Source organism: Vulpes vulpes, chromosome 11 (assembly GCF_048418805.1).
Source record: "Vulpes vulpes isolate BD-2025 chromosome 11, VulVul3, whole genome shotgun sequence".
Lineage (NCBI taxonomy): Eukaryota > Metazoa > Chordata > Mammalia > Carnivora > Canidae > Vulpes > Vulpes vulpes.
Window position 1 is genome coordinate 25437094 of NC_132790.1, and position 22199 is coordinate 25459292.

The 22199-nt window shown below is 48.3% G+C and overlaps 1 protein-coding gene across 2 annotated transcripts; it reads left to right on the forward strand.

Annotated features, from left to right (window-relative positions):
* Positions 1-6102: 6102 nt before the first annotated feature.
* On the forward strand, positions 6103-20495 carry PLEKHB1 (pleckstrin homology domain containing B1). Of its 2 annotated transcripts, XM_026010516.2 has the most exons (8): positions 6121-6267; positions 7468-7543; positions 8682-8834; positions 9414-9516; positions 10563-10602; positions 13629-13733; positions 18547-18643; positions 19205-20495. In XM_026010516.2, exons 1-8 carry the CDS (start codon positions 6160-6162, stop codon positions 19339-19341), a joined length of 819 nt encoding a protein of 272 aa, XP_025866301.1. In that variant the 5' UTR covers positions 6121-6159; the 3' UTR covers positions 19342-20495. The 2 variants fall into 2 exon arrangements, with proteins under 2 accessions (XP_025866302.1, XP_025866301.1); XM_026010517.2 differs by lacking the exon at positions 13629-13733 and having other exon boundaries at positions 6103-6267.
* The last annotated feature ends 1704 nt before the right edge of the window (positions 20496-22199 follow it).

The window sequence follows — 22199 nt, forward strand, 5'->3', positions numbered from 1 at the left end:
CTGATTACACTGCTTTCAAGGCAAAAGACAGAAAAGAGGAGAAGAAGAAAAAGAGGAGGAGGAGGAGAACTTAGAGTCAAGGAATACACCATTAACAATTCAGCATAGTTCTAGTAAATGAAAATTCCTGTCAGTTTCATCCTGAGATGAAAGAAAATAAAAGCCTAGAAGCATCTGATGCCCTGATACATCTGACCCCATGATCTAGTCCATCTTCTGCCTTATAGGAAACTAGCTAGGAAAAGAAAAACCTCAATATTCATATAAGATAAGCCAATCTCTTATATCATGAGAAAGATCCAAAATCCACAAAAAACCAAATCCATTTAAAGAAACCAAATCTATAAAAGTATAAGCAGAAAAAGCAAAAGCAAATTTAGAACTATGGAGGCAACAAAAGAAAGACTCAGGACCTTTATATAGAACTCCACGGTAAGTGTGAAGAGTCTCTGGAAAAATATTGGTTAAATATGAAAGACCTGATAGCTTACCATGGAGAAGGAAACATGGGTAATAGATTGGAATCAGAAGGTAGAGGCTGTATTTATGACCAGACAAGAGGAGCCAGGAGGATTCTGACTGATGTTGAAAAGTAAAGTATGCATTTAAACATCCAAGATGGAGAGAGACATCAATTCTACACAACACTGCTAAAGAAGGGAACAGAAAAGCTAATATGACAGATCATCTCAAAAGTCTTCAGGCTGAGGAGCACATGGGTGGCTCAATAGTTTAAGTGTGTCTGACTGTTGATCTTGGCTTGGCTCAGATCTCAGGGTCATAGGATTGAGCGTTGGGTCACCACAGAGTCTGCTTGAGATTCTCTCCTTTTCCCTCTGCCCCTCCCCTGCACTCTCTCTCTCTCTCTCTCTAAAATAAATAAATAAATCTTGTAAAACTGTCTTCAGGCTGCACAAACCTCCACTGAAAAAGTGCAGATCAAAATCTTCAGGGGAGAGGAAATGAAGTGACTGAGCTTTGTCAAGAGAAAGGAATTGAGTCTCTTGAGAAATTATCAGTCCAGGAAGATCATTACTTGGAGAAGAGAAGGAAAGTCCTGAAGCAAATGACAAGATGAGCATGCAAACGAAGAGCTGAAGAACTTCAGAGTGCAAATCAAGGACCTTGAAGAAAATCTAGGAAGCATCATTTATCCTTCTCAAAACCGAATTATTTCCCTTGAACTAAAAGGTCAAAATCATTGGACAAGAGCACAGGAGGCTGAAAGAAACCTTCCTAACTCAAGACGAGAAATTGCAAACAGGAGACAAAGAACAATGGAAAAAGTAATTTAACTTGAGCTTCTAAATGATGATCTAGACGGAGCAGTTTTCAGGGAAGCAATTGTACTGCCCTCCATCTCTGGGCATGGGGTGCTGTTTCTTTTGAGATAGAAGGGTCTCAGTGCCCCTCTTGTCAGACAAATCTGATGTTTCCAGTAGATTCAAATGGGAAGTTCAGGACAAGAAGACATCTATTTCCTCTTTGTATTAATGAGAGTTCTCCAGAGAAACACAACCAGTAGGCTAACTATGCATATACATGAGTTATCTCAAGGAATTGGCTTATATGACTGTGAGGGCTAGAAAGTCTGAAATCTTTAAGGCAGGCCAGCAGGCTGAAAACTCACAGGCAGGGGCTGAAATTATAGTCCACAGACTGACTACATATGCAGTCATCTTCCTTAGGAAAATCTAGGTTTTGCTCTTAAGGCCCTTCAATTAATTGGATGATTATGGAGGATAATCTCCTTTACTCAAAGTCAACTGATTATAGAGATCAACCACATCTACAAAATACCTCAGAGCAACACCTAGATTAGAGTTTGATTGAATAACTGGGTACTATGGGTACTATAGCCTAGACAGGTTGACATATAAAACTAACTCCTCTGCTCCACGAAGCCTGAATGAACCCTCCTGCCCCCTTCTCCCCAGATGGATTTCCACCAAGAAGTTGTGCTCCTTATCCTCCCTCATGGGCTGGATTTTTCTCTGGGCACTCCCACCCAGGAAATGGAAGAATGTCACCTTCTTGGTTCATTGAGCCTCCACATAACCCTTCTACTCAAACTCCTGAAACACAGGAAGGACCTTACACCATTTTACTTAATTTTTCTTCAAAATTATTTTTGAATTATCTACTATTTTTTATTTTAAAAAACTTTTTACAACCCCCAAATTTTAAAAATGGACAAAAGATTAGAAACAACATTTCTCCAAAGAAGATGTACAAATGGCTAATAAGCACAGAAAAAGATGCTCAGCATCATTGGCCATTAAAGAAATGCATGTCAAAACCACAAGATAACACATTTCATCTACTTAGGACAGCTATTATCAAAAAGATGGACAATAACAAGGTTGGTGAGGATGTAAAAAATTTGGAACTCTCATAAGCTGTTGATGGGACTGTAAAATGTGCAGCCACTTTAGAAAATAGTTTGACAGATCCACAAAATGTTAAACATAGAGTTACCATATGACCCAGTAATATCACACCCAAGAGAAATAAAAACACATATCCCTACAAAAATTCTCATACAAATGTTCCCAGCAGCATTATTCATAACAGCTAAAAAGTGGAAACCACTCAGATGTCCATCAACTTATGGATAAATATAGTATATCCATACAATGGAATATTATTTGTCAATGATAGGGAATTAAGTACTGATTCATGCTATAACATTGATGAATCTTGAAAACATCATGTTAAGTGAAAGAAGATCATTACAAAAGGCCACATATCTCATGATTCCATTTATAGTATAAGACCAGAAGAAGCAAATCCATAGAGACCAGGTACATAGCAGTTGTTGCCAGGGGTTGGGAGGGAAAGGGGGTTGAGACTCACCGCTAAAGGGTACAGTCAGTTAAGCAACCAACTCTTGATTTCAATTAAAGTCATGATCTCTGGGTTGTGAGATCAAGTCCTGCACTGTCTTGGGCTCACTGCCAAGTGTTCTTGAATTTCTCTCTCCCCTTCTCCCTCTGCCCCTTCTGCTCATGCTCTCTCTGTCCCTCTCTCTCCCTCCCCTCTCAAATAAATAAATAAATATTTAAAAATAAAATAAAAGACTGAATTTTATGGTATATAGGTCATAGATTATTATTTAAAAACCTTTTATGGAGCGCCTAGGTGGCTCAGTCAGCTAAGCATTTGCCTTCAGTTCAGGGTCCTGGGATTGAGCCTTGTGTCAGCCTCCCTGTTCAGCCGGGAGCCTGCTTCTCTTTCTGCCCCTCCCTCCTGCTCTGTTCTCTCTCACTCTCTCTCTCACAAATAAATAAAATCCTAAAAAAAAAAAAAAAAACCCACAAAAAAACTTTTACACAACTGATTTTTACTTTTGCTCAAATTGCACCTTAATATAAATTTCAGAATTTTAAACTAGAGGTAGCACTCTATTCTCATTATATTATACTCTCTAGGAAATACAAGTAGCAAATTTTAATTCGATGAGTCAGTCCACTATTCTCTAAACAATAATAGTATGAGCTGTTTATCCACTAAAGACTTTTAAAATAGCAAAATACTTTTTTTCCCTCTGCCAATGGTTCTATGCATAACTGTTAAAAGAGAAACCTGAAAGTTACTTGTTAGCTTGTTGGTCTTAATATATTTTAGTTGATCAAATAAACAACCTCTCAAAGCCAAGACTTTGGGAGCCAGGATTCCTGCTATGCTTTCAATATCTCTCATCTGTAGACCTACACTCTTTCCAATGGTCTACACAACTCTGGAAATTAAAAAAGACAATCTCAGCAGTAATAGTCATGGATTCAGGCTCTACAAACTCCAAGGAATTATATGCAAAATATGCGTGTGTGCATTTTTTCCCCTGGGCAGAGTCTATACCCTTTATCAGCTTCTCAAAAGGGTCATTGACCAACATTTTAGAGACCCATGACAGATGGGGCTGTATTTAGATTCTGCAATGGTATCTGTGGTTTTAGTTTACCATGCACCATTCCTTTTTCTTGAGGCAGCACCCTCTCTTTTGGAGGGTGGTGGGGGAGTCCTCCTTCTGAATTCCACACTGCTGCAGGAGAATCTTCCCTTTTCATCCAGTTGCTAAATCCAGAGAATGTAATCTAGGAGCTGTCTGCACTGTCCCCCCCCCCCCGCCCCCCCCCATGCACACCAAACAGCCCTTCACAGAGAGGAGCCAGGAGAAATGGGGAGAGAGGCAGGATCCAGGTCCAGATTTCCAGAGGCCAGCTGCACTATTTCCTTCTTTCCTCCTTCCTTCCTTCCTTCCTTCCTTCCTTCCTTCCTTCCTCTCCTTCCTTCTCTTCCTTCCTCTCCTTACGTTCTTTCTGTCTTCCCTCCCTTCCTCCCTTGCACTATGAAGCGCAAATTTTAGCCAGAAGGCAGAGGTAGGACATTCCAGGGACAGAAAGACACAGGGTCTGAAACAGAGTGGTTTGGGAGAGCTGGTTCCTGGGGCTGCACCGAGATGGTGAGCTCAGCCGCTAATAGGATTGGCCATGGCGAATCCCCCAGCAAGGCACGCACTGCACGAAGGGGTGAAGAGCCGGGGTGACTCTAAGGTCAGGATTACAGAAACCCAGAAGTGAGAGGGAAGCTTAAAGAGCCAGGCTGTGCAGCCGGGACTGGGGTGACGGCAAGGTCCAGCCAGGCAAGGGTGGGGTGGGGTGGGGAAGCAGGTTTAGCCCCGCCCCGACCGGGGGAGGAGGACTGGCCCTGCCCCGCACTCCGGGAATCCTAGATGTATGAGGCCAAGACCCCCTCCGAATCATGGGTGGTTTGTTAGCCAGTGAACTGAATGAAGGGCAGTGTCAGGGATCAGTCGGGAAGGTTAGGGACTGACTAGAGAGAGAGGACGATTTTTCTGGACTCTGTGTGCCTCCTCTTTGCCTCCCCCTTCCAGCTCCCACTTGGTAGCATCTTCCTGATCCCCTTATCTCTTAAGGCGCTGGAGGTTATGCCCCCCTGCAGGAGCCTTCTGGGAAATGCTGCCCTAGCCGTCCAGGAATCATGAGTCCTGCAGCCCCGGTAAGGAACAGGTCTCTGGGACAGGAAGAAGGGCCCAGAGCAGGGTGGGTGCCCCTCTCAAATAGGGTTTGGGACTTAGAACCCCTCAAGCCCCAACAGTCTCTGTTCTCCGAATGACATCCTGGGTCTGCTCTTAGGTGGGAGTTTGTGGGTTTGGCCTATTCAAGGAAATGATCCTGGAGAGGCAGACCCAGGTGGTAGATACAGAAATGGCCTCCTTTTTCCAGTTGGGCCTCCTCTAATCATTTTAGACTATGCCCTAGGGAGAACTTTTCAACCCACAAATCAGACCACCTAACTCTTGAAACTCCCACCCCTAAGCTCTGGCCACTATGTCATAATGGCTAAACAAGTCTTGAGCCCATCATTCAAAGTTTCATGTTATGTCTTGCAAACCTTGCAGCTTCATCCTCTACCACTCCCCATGCCCTCCTCCCCCCTGTACTCTATTTTCTAAACACACTGAAATACTGGACACTCTTTTGAACTTCCTGATCAGGGCTCATATGATTCTCTTAGCTCTCCCCTGGGAAACTCCTACTCATCCCTCAAGAACCTTTTTTAGCCTCCTGGGGAGGTCTTCCTGAACCTCTTGAGCAAAGTGAGACTCTTCTCTTCCATCATTAAATCATCCCCTGTACTGATAATCATACCCCCATACTAAATGTAAATTGTATTTACATTTAGTCTCCCCTACCAGACTGGAAGCTGGGGAAGGAAGGAGGAAAGGCCTTGTGGGATGCATCTTTGTGCCCTCCACTAGTGCATCCAGTACAGTGCCAGGCACAAACTGAGTACTGAGAGAATATGACAGAATTAGGAGGCTGGCTTCTCCTTTTAACCTTACTTTTTCTTAGAGAGTGAGTTAATGATTCTTAGGAAATGTATTTCATAATAAATGAGTGCACAAATGTCTTGGCAAAATAGAATTGCAGATGCATTCTCTCACCTGTGCTCCAGGTCAGCACAAGGTTACCAGGAGAGGCCTTGCACAGCCCAGCTCTGGGGCTGCAGACTACAAGTCCCAGGATGCCTCGCGTGCGCGCATCTCTCCCCGCCCATTCCCTCCCTGGAGGCGGGGCGGAGCCAAGGGGCGGGGCCAAGGGGCAGCCAGGCCCAGGGCGCCGCCTGGGGATTGAAATGCCCCAGGCGTTCTGGAACACACAAAGCGCAGGCGCAGCAGGTTGGGTAGCAGAAGCATCAAGTAGCGGCCGTTTTGGCAGCAGCATCCGCAAGAAGTGTAGACAGGTGGGTGCATCCAGGGGAGGCTGGAGAGGGCGTTTGCACCTGACCCTCTCGTCTGACCAGTGTTAGGACTTGGAGAGGGGAGGGAGAAGCGGGAGAAGCAGGCACAAAGTCAGGCCTTCCAGCTCAGGTGTGCCAGCCCTTGCTACGCAGTAACAGGTGTGAGCAGGTGGGGGAAGGGCAGAGGCACCTGCTCCCAAGTAAGTCGGCCTCGGGAACAGGGGGAAACTGGATTCCAGGTTCACATACATGGACAAGTCATTCGCTGTCCCTCAGTTTATCCATCTATAAAACAGGAAGAAAGACTCTACCCATCTAAGAGAATTACAGTGGGGACAAGGTGGAGTAGTCTAGTATGTGCAGCGATTTCTGAACTCTGCTGCACATTAGAATCACCTGGGATCTTTGAAGACTATCAGTGCTTGCCTCCCGGCCCCAGACTTTCTGATTTCATTGTTATGGGGTATGACCTGGGTATCGAAAGTTTTAAAAGCTCCTACTGGTGTAATGATTAGAAACTGAGACTGCTGGGTGTGAATGCTGGTTCCCCTGCTTACTAATCAGGGGGATCTGCACAAGTGATTGAGCTTCTCTATTCCTGTTTTCTGGTAATAACAAGGATTTTTGTGAGACTTCAGTGATATAAGCACTGAGAAACACCTGGCACATAATGCTTAGTCAATCAGAACTACTTTTGAACTATTATCTTACATACTTTGTAAACGCTTCAAGTGAAGTTCAAATGGGAGGGAGGCATTTCTTATCATGAAAGTCCCTCATTCATTGCCATAATTTTAATATTCTGTGCTGCCAGCATTTCAAAATTCCAGGGTTTCCAACATTATACGTATTCCTCATCCCAGTCTCTACCTGCCTCAGAGACACACTTTCACAGATCTAGAAATGAAAGCCAGGGAGAAGGGACATGGTCAAGGTTATGGAGCTGAGATTGGAATCCAGGCTCCTGACCCCCACTCCCACACCCGCACAGTGGGTGGCTGCCCCACAAGAACAGTGTTCCCATTATCTTCCTGGAGCAGAGAAGGAGAAGGAGATTAGCAGGCTTACCCTTGTTTGTTTATGAGCACTCCCTTAAATGTTTCCTCGGTGGCTCCCCCAGGGAGGACAGAGCTGGGGCTGCTGTCTGGGGAGCTGCCCTGGAGTTGATGATGAGGCCTGTGTGTCCTATGGCTCCTCTCCTAGGTTCCACCTGACCCCATCCTGGAAGGTCCTTTTGAAGAGATGGCCCTGGTGAGGGGCGGCTGGCTGTGGAGACAGAGTGAGTGACCCTGGGCCAAATCCTTGTCTGTCCCTGTCCAGGGACAGGAGTGAGGGGAAGTGGGCTTGTCAGGTGTGCCCCAGTGAACCATCCTCCCAAGAAATAAGACCCTCTTTATCCTCTCCTCCTCTTTGTCATACTCTTCCTGCTGCTTGGAATGTCCTTCCTATTCCTGACTGCTTGGTAAATGTCCCCTTTTGTGAGGAGTCTTCTCTGACTTTTCCTCTGACCATCCACCCTCCAGCCTCTGCTGTAGCACCAAGCTGGGTTAGAGGCTTCCCACACTGTTTCCAATGCTTCATACAAACCTCTGTCAGAGCATTGCCCACCCCCCCATAACTGCCTTTCCCTATAAGTCTTCCCATACTGACCCCAGACTATGAGCTGCTCAAGAGCAGGGGCTGGGTTTGATGCTTTGCATATCCACAGCACCCTAGCCCAGGGCTGGCCACAGAACAAGGCTTAGAATAATATGAAAACACCTCTGTGCTTTGGATTCTGGGAAGCCCCAAGAAGTTCCCTTATGTCTTTGCCCTTTCTGTTCAAATTTTCAATTGTAAAAACGTCTAAAGTTAGGGATCAGGCTTCCAGACCCACCTCTGACCAGAATCGTGATATGAACAAGAGTTGTCCCGGTTTAGGAGCTCCCCGATGACCCAGGACCCATTCTCAGTTTGTTCAGTTCAGCAAACACTGAGACAGGCCCAGCTGGGTGCCAGGTCCAGTATGGGGAGCTATGGACCCCCCCCCAGTCTAGTAGAAGAGACAGACACTACACAAAAGACTGTCACACAAGTCAGCCATAAGAGATAAGAAAGAGGCTCAGGGTGGGGAGAGGTCTCTATCCTTGAAGAAACCTGGGGCTTGGCCTTGGAAGCCCCCAAGGAAGGAATCTGGTCATTCATTTATCATTCAACACATTTATGGGATGTCTGCTATGTGTTAGGCCCAATGGGAGGCATTGGGTGAGCAAGACAGAAAGAAGCCCTGCCATCATTTCAGAAGGTAGGTAGACAAGAAAGGGGTGGTCATAACACTGGGGGGTGAGGGTAAGGGGATTCTGGGAGTCTGTCTAGGGCTCCTGCCTCTTAGCAGGCTCCGCTATCAGCCTACCTAGCAAATGTGGAATATTGCACAGGCTCCATCCTCCGCCGCTGGAAGCGGAACTGGTTCGCCCTGTGGCTGGATGGGACCCTGGGCTACTACCATGATGAGACTGCGCAGGATGAGGAGGATCGCGTGCTCATCCAGTTCAACGTCCGCGACATAAAGATTGGCCAAGAGTGCCGCGGTGAGAAGCCCTTTTACCTCTGGCATTGTGAAAGTGGCCATGGCCCTCCCACTGTGTCTGTCTGATAACACCTGTATTAGGCTCTTTGCAGCTTTAGAGGGCTTCCATAGACATTGCTTCTGGGTCTCTACAACCCCAACTCCCGGGGGTGTGAATTAAGAAATGAGTTCCTACCCTGTGTTGGGCCTGGGTCCTATGCTGGGATCACAGAGGTGAGTCAGACACAGTTCCTGCCGTCTAGGTGCCAGGAACTAGATAAAGATGAAAAGAAATATGGAGGATCAAAGAGGTTTAGTAACTGGCCCAGAGTCACACAGCAAAATGTCCTCAGCCAAGACTCAGGCCCCAGTTATAACAGGGTAAATGACAGATGTCTCAAACTAGGGCAGTAGGCAAGTAGAAAGGTTGAAAGGCTCTCAAGAGTAAAGCAGAATCCCCCCCAAAAATGTGTGGGATCAGAGGACGTTGGCAATGACCAACAAACAGGACCCAGAGGTCAGTTCCTATTCTTGTTTCTGGTTTGCTGGGGGACCTGGGACCTGTGCTTTGTGGAAACCCCATACATGTGTCTGCCTCTAGATGTGCAGCCCCCAGAGGGCCGGAGCCGAGATGGCCTGCTGACTGTGAACCTCCGGGAGGGCCCCCGCCTGCACTTGTGTGCGGAGACCAAGGATGATGCCATGTGAGTTCTCCAGAAGAGGATAGGGCGGGATCTTGGGGAATGTAGCAGATGCCTCCTCCTCACTGGGCTTTCTGATTCCCAAAGGGTAGGAACGGGGGGACAAAGATGAGTCAGCAGGGTGGAGGCTGGGCAGACTTGAATGGCTCTTGGTGGTTGGTATGGTACCCAGGAAACTCCTCACATAGAATGTGATGGAACTCGGGACTGTTGAGGGAGGAGGATGCCTACCTGCCTCAGGTGTGTGGTTCTTGATCATACAGAGTCTTGTACTTAGCCAGCTTTGAGATGAGCCCTCACTTGGGAGTGATACAAAGGAAGAGACAGCTCTGTGACATCCATAAAGGACCGTCCTTTCCACTGCCTTCTGGGAAGATGCCTTAGTGGGTGACCTTCGTTGAGGCATAGACTCTGACCCACCTACCAGATGCAGCCCACTATGTTGCAGGGACACCCCAATGTCGGATGCAGATCTCCACTGCGAGACTGGGTGTGCCTGCTTCCTCAAATTCTTTCCCTTCCTACCCTCTGGCTGAGGGTCGGTCGGCCTTTGCATTGTAGGAGAGTGAAAGAGATGGGGTGTGTGGGAGTGGGGAAGCTGAGCTCTGGGCAGACAAAGCACAGAGCCGCCTTGTCCACCCCAGCCAGGTGCCATGGCAACCAACAAAGGCCTGATTGTCCGGTGTCCACTGGGCCTTCGCGGGGCTCTGGGGTCAGTGCCGGGGAACTGTGTTTGTAGGTTTGGGGGTGTGGAGGTGAGCTGCAGCTAGAGAACCAGCCCAGGCATGCCAGAATCTGAAGGCCCCTAAGAGACCACCCAAGCCCAGCTGTCTATTGTCTTGACAGGGAAACTGTTTGAAAGAGGGTGAGACTGTGGGCTAAGAATGAATTAGGAGGCTCTAGCTCAAGTGAGGCTCTGTCCATGTGACTGAGGTGGGGCGCGGTTCACCTTTGTCTACCCAACGAGCCTGGCTCGAGAAGGAAAGTCTAACATGGAGAGGCCTAATCTCCCACCTCCCTCCTCATGGTTTGGTGGGTTTGCTTTGCAGAGCATGGAAGACGGCACTGCTGGAGGCGAACTCCACCCCGGTGAGCCCCCATGCTCTCTCCTCTTCTTCCCCCACCTCTTCCTGCCATGGAATCATGGGTGACTCAGACTCGGTCTCCACCTGACAGGAGTTCTCAATTCCTATATATGTGAGTGGGTAGGCTTCTGTGGACTCAGATGTGCTGAGTCCCAGGTAGAAAAGGACAGAACACAGATAACTGGTGCTTAGAGGAAAGACAGAAAGAAGGAGGCGGCATGTGAGCTGGGGGAAAGGAACTACCTTTTATTGAGCAGCTATTATATGCCAGGCATGACCCAGGTACAGTTCAGGCTGCTCCTTACAGCAGTCCTGTGAGGTTGGGATTATTGTTCCCTCTCTGCAGATAGTTAAGATTGAGCTTCATTCATTCACACAACAAATATTTACTGAGTTCCTACTATGTGCCAGGTACCAGGCCAAAGGGCAGGGATCTGAGGTGAACTAAGTAAGGAGGGGTAGGCCTGGCCTTCCTGGACTCAGCCTCGTGGGCAGCCAGATGTGAGGCAACTAATCATACAGTTCATGGTTCTATTGCAATTGTGGTAACTGCTCTGACAGGGATGTGCAATGTGCATTCAACAAGTGACCAAGTGACCACCTGGGTGGCCTGATCCTGGTAGGAGTTTGGACAAGGCTAAAAATGAGACCCGAAGGATAAACAGAAATGGACAGGGTGAGAGGGGTGTGGTGGGGTGAAGGGAATAGCATGTGCAAAGGCCCTGAGAGAGGTTAAGACTTTAGCAAGTTCAAGAACAGAATGAAGGCTGGGGCAGCTGGAGCTTAGAGAGCAAGAGCAGGGAGAAGGAGGGTTGGCAGGGCCAGGCATTATGGGCTACGTTAAGAATGTTGGTTTCTGGTAAGAACACCAAGAAGTCATTGAAGGCTTTCAAGCAGTTCATCTGATGATGAACAGATCAGAGATTTTTATTTGTATTTTTTAATTTTAATTTAATTTAATTATTTAAAAGATTTTATTTATTCATGAGAGAGGGAGAGAGGGAGAGAGAGAGAGAGAGAGAGAGGCAGAGACACACAGGCAGAGGGAAGTCCCTGCATGGAGCCCGACGTGGGACTCGATCCAAGGTCTCCAAGATCATGCCCTAGGCTGAAGGCGGCACTAAACCACTGGGCCACCTGGGCTGCCCAGATTTGTATTTTTAAAAAGACAGCCTGGCTATTAGGTAGCGACTGGACCGCAGAGCGTAAGAGGAGATGCCAGGAGACCAGTTAGAAGGCTGGGACAGAGTCTTAGTGACTAGCTGGAGGTCTGGACCAAGGCCTTGCTGATGGCCTATGCTGATAAGAATAAGACATATTTAGGAGGTAGAGTCAATGGAGCTTAGTGATTGATGAAGGTGTGGGTTTGAGGAGCTGCCCAAAGCCCGCAGCTCAAGGGTGGCCCAGCTTGGCCCATCTGCCTGACTCTACATTCTGTGCTTGCTCCTTCTGTCTGTGGTATGGTGGAGCCCAATGTCATCTAGAGAGAGGTCTACTGGGCAGTAGCAGAGAAGACCAGATTGCATCTAGAACCCCTCTTGGGCATGTACCTGCTGAGGGCTGGGCATTGTGTTCTGTATCTACCATTGGTTATATCATTTAATCTTCCCACAGCCTTGGTAGGGTTGGTACTTTTAGTCCCATTTTACAGATAGGGAAGCTGGAGTTCAGAGGGGAGGTAACTTATCTGAAACCTAGTCTTAAGTCAGTGGAAGAACCTGTACTGGAACCTAGGTCAGTGATATTTGGAGGGAAGGGCATTAGCTGCAGAAAGAACTACATGAGCAGAGGTGGGGAAGTGAGATGTGCACACGTGTGTGTGTGTGTGTGTGTGTGTGTGTGTGTAAGGGCCTGGAGTCTGGCCTGGCTGGAGGATAACACATGGAAGGAAAGAAATGGGAGAGATGACCTCTGAGGAGTGTTGTGGGGAGCAATAAAGGGCATGAAGCAGGAAGGTCTGTGGCCAGACTTTGGGGAGCAGACTCAGGCTTCTGGGTGGAGGCTGGATTAGAGTGAGGAGGCTGGAGCAGCAGTCAGCAGGGTGGAGGCACCCCTGTTGGCTAACTTGGGTCTGAGGTGCAAATCTCCCATATGCAGGGCCAATCTGTCCCACCCGAAAGAGGCGGAAGGAGGTGAGGGCTGACCGTTCTGCACTCTTGACTCTATGAAGCTGCCTTGTCTTTTCTCTGCCTGTGCACCTTCCCAGTGCTCTGCTCACATCTTTCTGCTCTGATCCTCTCTCCACCTCCCAGAACCCCCCTTCACACACACCCCTCTGGTCCCAGCACTTGCTCTAGTGGAATGTTTGTGTCCTTTGTACCAGTGTCTGCCTGGCTCTGAGTGTTCACGCCTGTGTTTGTGCCTCCTCTCTGTCCTGTGCCTATGTAGGAGTGACCTGCACTTTGTCCCTCCATGTCCTGCAGATTTATACCCCCCCTCTGGATGGAGGCTATTCCAGGGAACACAGAGCCAGGGACACAGGCAGGGGCAAGGCTGGGAGGCCAGTGAAGGGGGCAGGTGGGTGGGAGGGCAGATCAGAACTGTTCTGTCCTCCCTGGAGACCAGGAGCCTCAGCAGTCTAAAACAGGTGAAGGCAGGCTAATTCTGGAGAGACACAACTGACCCTTCTCTGTGTGACTTAGGCCAAGTAACTACCCTGAGCCTCCCTCCATTACCATGCGCTGAGGAGGAAGGGGACAACTCTTACTTTTTCCCACAGCCAGCTGGCAGAGGGCTCTGGTAGGGCCTGTTTTTTTTTTTTTTTTTAAGATTTTATTTATTCATGAGAGACACATAGAGAGAGGCAGAGACACAGGCAGAGGGAGAAGCAGGCTCCCGGTGGGGAGCCTGACGCGGGGTACTTGATCCCAGGATCATGACCTGAGCCAAAGGCAGACATTCGACCACTGAGCCACCCAGGTGTCCCAGATTTGGTAGGGCCTGTTAAAAGCTCTGAGTTTCTCCAGATGTAGAGGGCCTCTGACACCTCCTCCCTCCCTCCCTTTTCTTGGGTTTCTGTGGCTTGAGCAGGCCCCAGCTGGAGCCACCGTCCCTCCCAGGAGCCGCCGAGTTTGCCCCAAGGTCAGGTGTGTGACCCGCTCATGGAGCCCCTGTAAGGTTGAGAGGCGGATCTGGGTAAGTGCTGGCTCAGTCCTCCCTGCCTCCATTCGGCCACGAGGATGTGCCTCCAAAACTGGGCCCGGTCACATCCCTTCCCTGCTCACAAACATCCCATGGCTCCCTAACACCCACAGGGCACCAACCACAGCACCATTTTCAAGGGCCTCAGAGTCTGGCCTGGGCCAATGTCATCTACCACATCCTCTCATCTCCTGCGCTCTAGCTACTCTGATTCCTATGTTCCCAACTGTGCCAGACTTCTCCCCTCTTTCTAGGCTTTGCATGTGCCATTCTCTTTGTTGTGAAAACTCTTAGTTTTCTTTTTCACCTGACAAACAGATGCTTAGCCTCTGAGAACCACTTCAAAGGCTGCTTGCTACCTTCTCAGGGAAGACTTCCCAGACCTCCCTTCACAGCCTGCTGCACTAATGCTTAGTATTGTCTTATTAGGCCTGGTTTCAAGACCCTTTATTTCAGTCTCTATTCTCCCATTAGACCTGCAACTTCCTCCAAGGTAAAGACCAGGTCTGATCAGCTCTGCCCCTAGCGTGCCTAGCACAGTGCTGGGTATACAGCAGGTACTCGATGAAAGCTCAGTGACAGGGACGGTCTATTTTGACCCTCCTTATTCCTGGTGCATGGAGCTAGGGCACAAGTGAGCCTCAGGCAGTGTTCACCAAATGAGCGAATGAATGAATGACTAAAGGGAGGAAGGAGGAGTGAAAACCTTCTTTTATAATTTTTTTTATTTTTATTTATTTATGATAGTCACAGAGAGAGAGAGAGAGAGAGAGAGGGGCAGAGACATAGGCAGAGGGAGAAGCAGGCTCCATGCACCGGGAGCCCGACGTGGGATTCGATCCCGGGTCTCCAGGATCGCGCCCTGGGCCAAAGGCAGGCGCCAAACCACTGCGCCACCCAGGGATCCCTTCTTTTAATGGCATCATTACCTCATATGGTAATGTAATTTAGTCCATATCTGTCTCCCTTCCCCCATCCCAGAATATCTGGAATCTCTAGAAAGCAGGATTGGGGGATGAATTCTCTCTGTCCTTAGTATTCAGCAGGGCATGGGGTGGGTACAGTGGAGGCTTGTCCTAGAGTGCCTATCTTCTTTTTTAATTTTAATTTTTAATTTTTAAAAAAGAGAGAGTGTGCATGAGTGAGGGGGAGGAACAGAAGGAGAGAGAGAAGCAGACTCCCTGCTCAGCAGGGAGCCCAACATGGGATTTGATCCCAGGACCCTAGGATCATGACCTGAGCTGCAGGCAGATGCTTAACCCACTGAGTCACCCAGGCGCCTCAAGTATTTGTCTTTTTTTTTTTTTTTAATGTTTTTAAAGAATTTATTTATTCATGAGAGACACAGAGTTCAAGGCAGATGCTCAACCGCTGAGCCACCCAGGTGTCCCTGCTTGTCCTTTATAGCTGTAAACTCCTTTTCTGGCACATTAGTGCTTAATGTGACAGTGCCTTAGATTTACATCAGGACTTTAAAAAAAACCCTAACATTCAGATCCTATCTCTGGATGCTTTAATTCTGTAGGTCTGGAGTGGGGCCTTGGAAATCTGTGGTTAAAAAAACGTATTCAGGTAATTCTGATGTGCAGAACCACTGAACCCAGAAATGCCAGGCCCACCTGGGATACATAGATGTGGCTCAGCTGGATTCTCATTGTGCCTTAGGAATGGGCATTGTAGGAAAGACTGTTCCCATTTATAGATGTGAAAACTGAGGCTCTGAGAGGCTATATAACTTGACTAGGTCACTTGACTCATCAGTGGCAGGACTAGGACTTCTATCCCAGCATTCTGAGACATCCTCCCTGCCCAAAGGAGGATATGAGTTTGTTTAAAGTGAGGATGCCTAAAAATCGGATTTAAAATCTGTAAACCTGGGGATCCCTGGGTGGCTCAGCGGTTTAGCACCTGCCTTTGGCCCAAGGTGCGATCCTGGAGTCCCGGGATCGAGTCCCACGTCGGGCTCCCGGCATGGAGCCTGCTTCTCCCTCGGCCTGTGACACACTCTGCCTCTCTCTCTCTCTCTCTCACTCTATGTCTATCATAAATAAATAAATAATTCTTAAAAAAAAATCTGTAAACCTAAGTAACAATAGCTTTTCTGAGGGAAGGGATCTATTCATGTGTGACCTCCTGATTGACCCTGTACTTGCAAAGGGGGCTGGGCTTTTAGAGGATCAGGGATCAAGCCCTTAGTTAGGTTCTCCCCATGGGGTCTCTGTGGGATCCCCTGACCCGTTGCCAGGTAACTCACATGAGTTTACCTCTGGGCCTCCCAGACCTGGAGGGTAGAATACAAGTGCCACAAGGGACATGAGGTGGTGTTTTCCACTCTCTCTAAGGCCTGACAGGGCCACAGGCTCACTATGCAGCTGCTGGGCAGGTATAGGCTCTACACCTCAAGTTCTCTACAATCAAATTTGGGATCTGAGTGCTTGGCTTTCTCTTGGTCCTCCTAGGCATAGAGTTCAGATCTTGGCTCTAACTGGGTAAGAGAAAGCAGAAAGCCCTGTTGGATCACCTTTAGGGAAGAACATAATGAGGAAAGTCACTTGAGATTAAGCATTACTTGTCATCGTCCCTTACTTGAGGCTGGATTTAGAGCTGGGTGACCTTGGTTCCTATCTGGCTCTGTACTTGACTCACTAGAGATAAATTCAATCCATTAGTCACCTATCATATCCCAATGAGGCCTGAGTAGACTCTCCCCTTCATGGGGTGGGGGTCTCCAAGTCTGAAGAGAGAGATACACAGTCCTAGGGATACAAACAATGACACTGTAGAGTGATTGGTGCTATGATAAGGAGACTCTAAGGGCTATGGGACCACAAATGGGACCTTCACAGAACCTGAAGTTTGGGGAGGGTGATACTTGGGTTCAGTCTGAAAGATAAGTTAGGTAGTTGGATGAAAAATGCAGAGAAAGGCAACCCCATCAAAGAGAAATGGCATGGAGATTTGAAATCACAAGGTGTGCATGGAGAACTCCCCTTTACAGACAAACCTTTTTTTTTTTTTAACTTTATTTATTCATTTGAGAGAGAGAGAGAGAGTACTCATGAGCAGGGGGAGGGGCAGAGGGAGAGGGACAAGGAGACTCCCCATTGAGCAGGGAGCCTGATGCTGAGCTCAATCCCAGGATCCCGAGATCGTGACCTGAGCCTAAGGCAGATACTTAACCGACTGAGCCACCCAGGTGCACCTATAGCCAAATTTCTTGAAAGAGATGTCATATGTTGATTCCATCCTTCACCGCTCAATCATTCTTCAACTCTCCAGAGCCTGGATTCCTACCCCAACCACTCCTCTGAAAAATGTTTTTTTCAAGGTCACCCACAACTTCCAAGTTACCAAGACCAATTGCTTATTCTCTTGGCACTGGTCAAAAAGATGGACAGAAGAACATATGTAGAAGTTAAAATCATGAGACCTGCCTGGTAGCTGATGTGATATGGAACACAAATGCGTGAAGACAAGGGTGCTACCTGATGTCTTGGTTTGAGTGCATGGGATGGTGGCATTTAGAGAAAAGTATTTATAGAAGAGCAAGTTTGGGAGGGGGGTGATGAAATCACTTTGAGATAGGTGGGGTTTAAGACACCTGGACTTCTGAAGGGAGTTGGACCATTCAAGTGTGACACCCAGTGAGAGATGAAGAAGGGGCCAAGAGAGAAGAAGATCCTCCCCCTTTTCCAGGCCTGCTCTCCAGGGGATAAAATGAAGGGCTTGGATTAGGAGCTTCCATTTAATTCACATATTTATTAGTTCTTGCTATTCATGAGGTCCTGGATGTAATCAGAGTCCTTGCTTATAAGTAGCTCACATTTGGGGTGCAGGCAGGAAAGGTCAGGAGGAGAGATACGAACAAAAGATACAAGCAGAGTCCATAGAGAACTCAGAAAGAAAGGATTCTTTCTGAAACCAGGAGGGCTTCCTAGAGTGGGTGACTTGTGAATTAGGTTTTGAGGGGTTGATAAAAATTTTTTTAAGGTTTTATTTATTTATTCATGAGAATACACACAGAGACAGAGGCAGAGACATAGACAGAGGGAGAAGCAGGCTCCATGCAGGGAGCCCAATGTGGGACTTGATCCCGGGATTCCAGGATCACACCCTGAGCAGAAGACAGATGCTAAACCGTTGAGCCACCTAAGCGTCCTGGGTTGATAAAATTCTAATGGAGAGACTGCATCTGTCCCCACCAGAGAGAGCAATGATCATTCTCCCAGCCTCCGTCCCTAGCTCTGTGGTGATATGAGCATAATAATGTCTGCAGTAAGAACTAGAGGAAGTAACAAATATGGACACTTCCCCCAGGGCCTGGTAAATGTGGTACATGATGGTTGCTCGATAATATTTTAGTTTCCATCCTTACCCTTCTTTCCTCCCCAACCTGCTTTTTCTTCTGGGCCTGGGGCTGGGCGATGTGCCCCATCTCATGACTAGGAGAGTAGAGAAATCCACTGGATTTCTCCAAATGGGACCAATGGAGAGCAGCTAGCAAATATTAGACTGTGTTGGGAAGTTGGGAGCCATGGAGAATTTTTGATCAGGGAAGTGCTAGGGAGTCCAGGGCAGGAAAAATGGGATCCTGGGAGCTGGATGTTGGGGCTAAAGTTTCAGAGGACAAGAACCATGGACTGTGTGCGGAGACAGGGCCTCTTTCCTGGAGCTTGCTGGTTCTTGGGGAATCATTTCTAAACTTGGGGAAGTGGTTTTGTGGGCCTAGAAGGACCTAAGCCCGGTGTGTTGAGACCAAACCTGGGATAGAGAGTTCCCGGGCAGCTAACCCAGTGGGGCTCCCCAGGTACGCGTCTACAGCCCGTACCAGGACTACTATGAGGTGGTACCCCCCAACGCGCACGAAGCCACATATATCCGCAGCTACTACGGACCCTATGCAGGTAAGTCTCCCACCTGGTCCGCCCCCCTGACCCAATCCAGCGCCAGGCCCCACTCTTGTAGTAACCATGGATTTTCCCAGGCGGGCCCCTCTGCTGCCCCCCCCCCCCATCCCGAGACTCGAAATACCTCGGACCAGCGCCCCCCACACTGTAGAGCGGCGCTCACCTCTCAACGCCCGCCCCTTCTCACTGGCTGTCCCGTGATACCCGTTTCTGAGCTGGTGGCGACCCCTGGTGGCCAAAGGCGGGGACAGCCACCTCCTCCCGCCTGCAAGCCTGGCAATTAGGAACGCCCATCCTCTGGTGGGGCCTGGAGGTTCTTAGAGATCCCCGGGTTTCCTCGCTGTTGCACCCTAGCCTCATAGCCCCAGAATGTCCGTAGCAGATTCAAGGCCTGTAAGCCCCGGGAAAAGAGCACGAGTCCTTCCTGCATCGAGGCCTCAGTTTCTCCAACTGAGGTGCAGGAAAGTGGGCTCTGCCTCTTGTCATGGGTTGAGCATGAGTCTCCGGCCGAAGATGTCTGTGCCCTTAAGTCCCCAGCCCACATGGCTCTCTCCACAGGCCCCGGTGTGACGCACGTGGTAGTGCGGGAGGATCCCTGCTACAGTGCTGGCGCTCCGCTGGCCATGGGCATGCTTGCCGGGGCTGCCACAGGCGCAGCACTAGGCTCGCTCATGTGGTCGCCCTGCTGGTTCTGAGCCCTGGGACTTGGAGTGTGGACCCTGCGCATAGACCAACAACAGACCCCTGTTCTTACTTGACCTGACCCTCCACTAAGACCTGTTGTACTTTGGCTCCTTCCTCTCCATTAAACCCTTCTGGACTTGGATCATCCATCCCACTCCCTCACCCTCTAAATTGGAAGAAGCTATCATCCCAGGCACAAACATAGCTCAAAATCCTTATATCTACTGCCAGACACCCCAGAATTTCATTATAGACATATATGGACACATTTCCCCCAAATACACAGGACACAGAAGACACAACTCATGTGACTTCAAGTTCCCAGGTGCTGGAGACACAGGAGTCAGGTTCTTTCTCCAGCAGCTGGAGAGTTATAAAGACAGAGTTATCCTCCATCCACATGAGGATAAAGAACAAAAAGAAAGTAGGCTAGGAGTAGGATTGTTGGCAAGAGTGCAGAACAGTGAATATCATGGCATGTCCAAGGAATTGAGTTCAGTTAGGCTGGGGTGGGGATTGGGATCAGATCATGATGGCCCTCCAGGCTAAAGAGCTTGCTGGGGAGATGTGAGCTTTTTGGAGGGAAGTTTCATGATTGTGCCTATAATGAATATAATGCCTCTTTTATTAATACTGACACATACTCAAATCTAAAACCCTGAGGTTAGCCCCATCCTTCCCACTACCAGCTTCCTGGGTCCCTTGTTTCTTCAGGGCTCAGATTTCCCCCATGTTAGGATGCCTGGGGCAGCAATTGAGCTGAACCTGGGGTCCCCTTGCTGGGGAGCAGATGAGCTCTATTTGGGACCTCCAGCCCTAGGATGGGTGCCTCCATCAAGCCATGCATTCCTGGTCCCCAAGAACTTGGGACCTCTGTCCATATCTGTGGTTGTCACCATCTCAGGCTTTGTCTCTTCCTTCACCCTGGGGGAGAGGCAGTGTTCACCTCTTGGGCCTGATCCACTAGGAAGCCCTACCTGTGCTTCCCTATCAAGTGGCCCAGCAGTCTCTCCATTTGGCTCCCTTCCAATTTCTTCTCCCATTCTGTCCTAATAGAAGTGCTAACATTCCTGCCCAGTAGCCAGAGTAGCCTGCTAAAATTCCCTTGTAGGTAGGGGCTCCAGTGACCCTGCTGCAGAGACTAATAAAGATGTGATTGGCTCTAGCGCTGGCTCTGGCTTTTTTGTCCTCCCCCTACCCCACAAGGGGCCTTGTCTCCCTGGGACAGCTCATATCAGTGATTCAGCACCTACTAGTGCCTTCTTTGGTGTAGTGAGAAGACTATGTGAGGGCAAGTAGAGCTGGTGACAGCATGTTAACAGCAATTTGGGACAATTCACTTAACCTTTCTGGATCTTGCTTTCCCCACCCGAAGGTGGTAGGTTGAAGGTGGCCATCCCTGAGGGCTCAAAAGGAAAGGCTATGTCAGGGTCTCTGTCATCTGATCTGATGGGTGATCCAGGCTGTGCCCTGTCTGAGAGTCTGGTGGTGTACAGGTCCTTTCCATTAGGTTCCCATCCTTCCAGAGTTGAATCAAGGAGTTAGTTTCATAGAAAGTAGGTGGCCAGGGCCTTTTGAGGCTGCAAATGACAGAAACCACCTGCTCAAACTGATTTAAGCCAAAGAAGGGAAAGCATTGGGTTATATAACTAGGAAGTCCAGAAACGGATGCAGGGATTCGGCGTTCCTTAGACTTTGTTTTCATCTTTATAGCCACAGAGCTCATTCAGAGGCTGCAGTGATATTCTGGGTTCAAGTCTAGCCAAGAGAGCTTTTCTTCCTCCAACAGTATGAATTAAAGTCCTGGGGCAGAAGGGCATTAGCCAAAATTGGGTCCTGTGGTCATCCATGAGGCTATGGTGATCTGGAAAACATCATCTAAAAGAACAAGGCTTAGAACAGGGGTGGGGTGGGGTGGGGGAGTTCCAAAGTAAGTTTAGGGCACCATTCCCAGAAGTAGGAAGAATAGATGAGAACTAAGTGGCAAAAAATTCAGGTGTTTGCCCCAGCCATATCCCCAGAGCCCCTAAGTTAGAGGGAGACATAAACACCAATGATTTTGATGAGGTGAGGTAAGTGAGGGACATGGTACAGTGGGAGCACTGAGGAGAGGTATCCCACTCTGCCAAGGAAACTGGGGAAAGCTCTGGGACAGGAAGTAGAAATTTAGGATGAGCCTTGAAGGATGAATAGGAATTTGTCAAGCAGAGAGGGGAGGGAGAGCTTTCCACACAGAAAGAACACATGGAAGAAATGGCATGAGCAATGGCCATAGAAGACCAAAGTCTTCACTCTGAAGTTCAGTCTGATGTCACAGCAGATTGCATGATGAAGAGGGATGGGAGGTGAGACCGTATTATAGAGAACCTTCCACAGCTGGGTTAAGGGCTCTTTTCTTTGTGCCTCTACAGCCTCAGGGCTTACCATTTATCATGGTCCTGAGAAGACCCTGGTTCTTTCCACTCAACCCACTGAACAGGGCAAGAAAAAAATGGATACTTCAGATGCAGTTTGCTTCAAATCTTTCCCTAATAGGATTGCTGCATGATTTTTTAATCTTCCAGCTGTCCAGTAGACAACTATTAAATTATTCACACACACTTTAAGACAAATATTCTTAGAAAACAGTCTGACCTGGAGGTGGCTTACAGACCACATCTGGCTCATATATTATTTTGTTTGGTCAGCACAGTGTTTTTAAGAATTTTTTAATTAAAATGTGATACCACTACATACCCCCCCTTAATGGCTAAAGGTAAAGGCAACATTAAGTACTGATGTGGAGCAAATAGAAATCTCACATGAGTGTAAACCGGTACAACTGCTTTGAAAACTAATCAGTAAAGAAAGACAAGTATTTGCATACCTC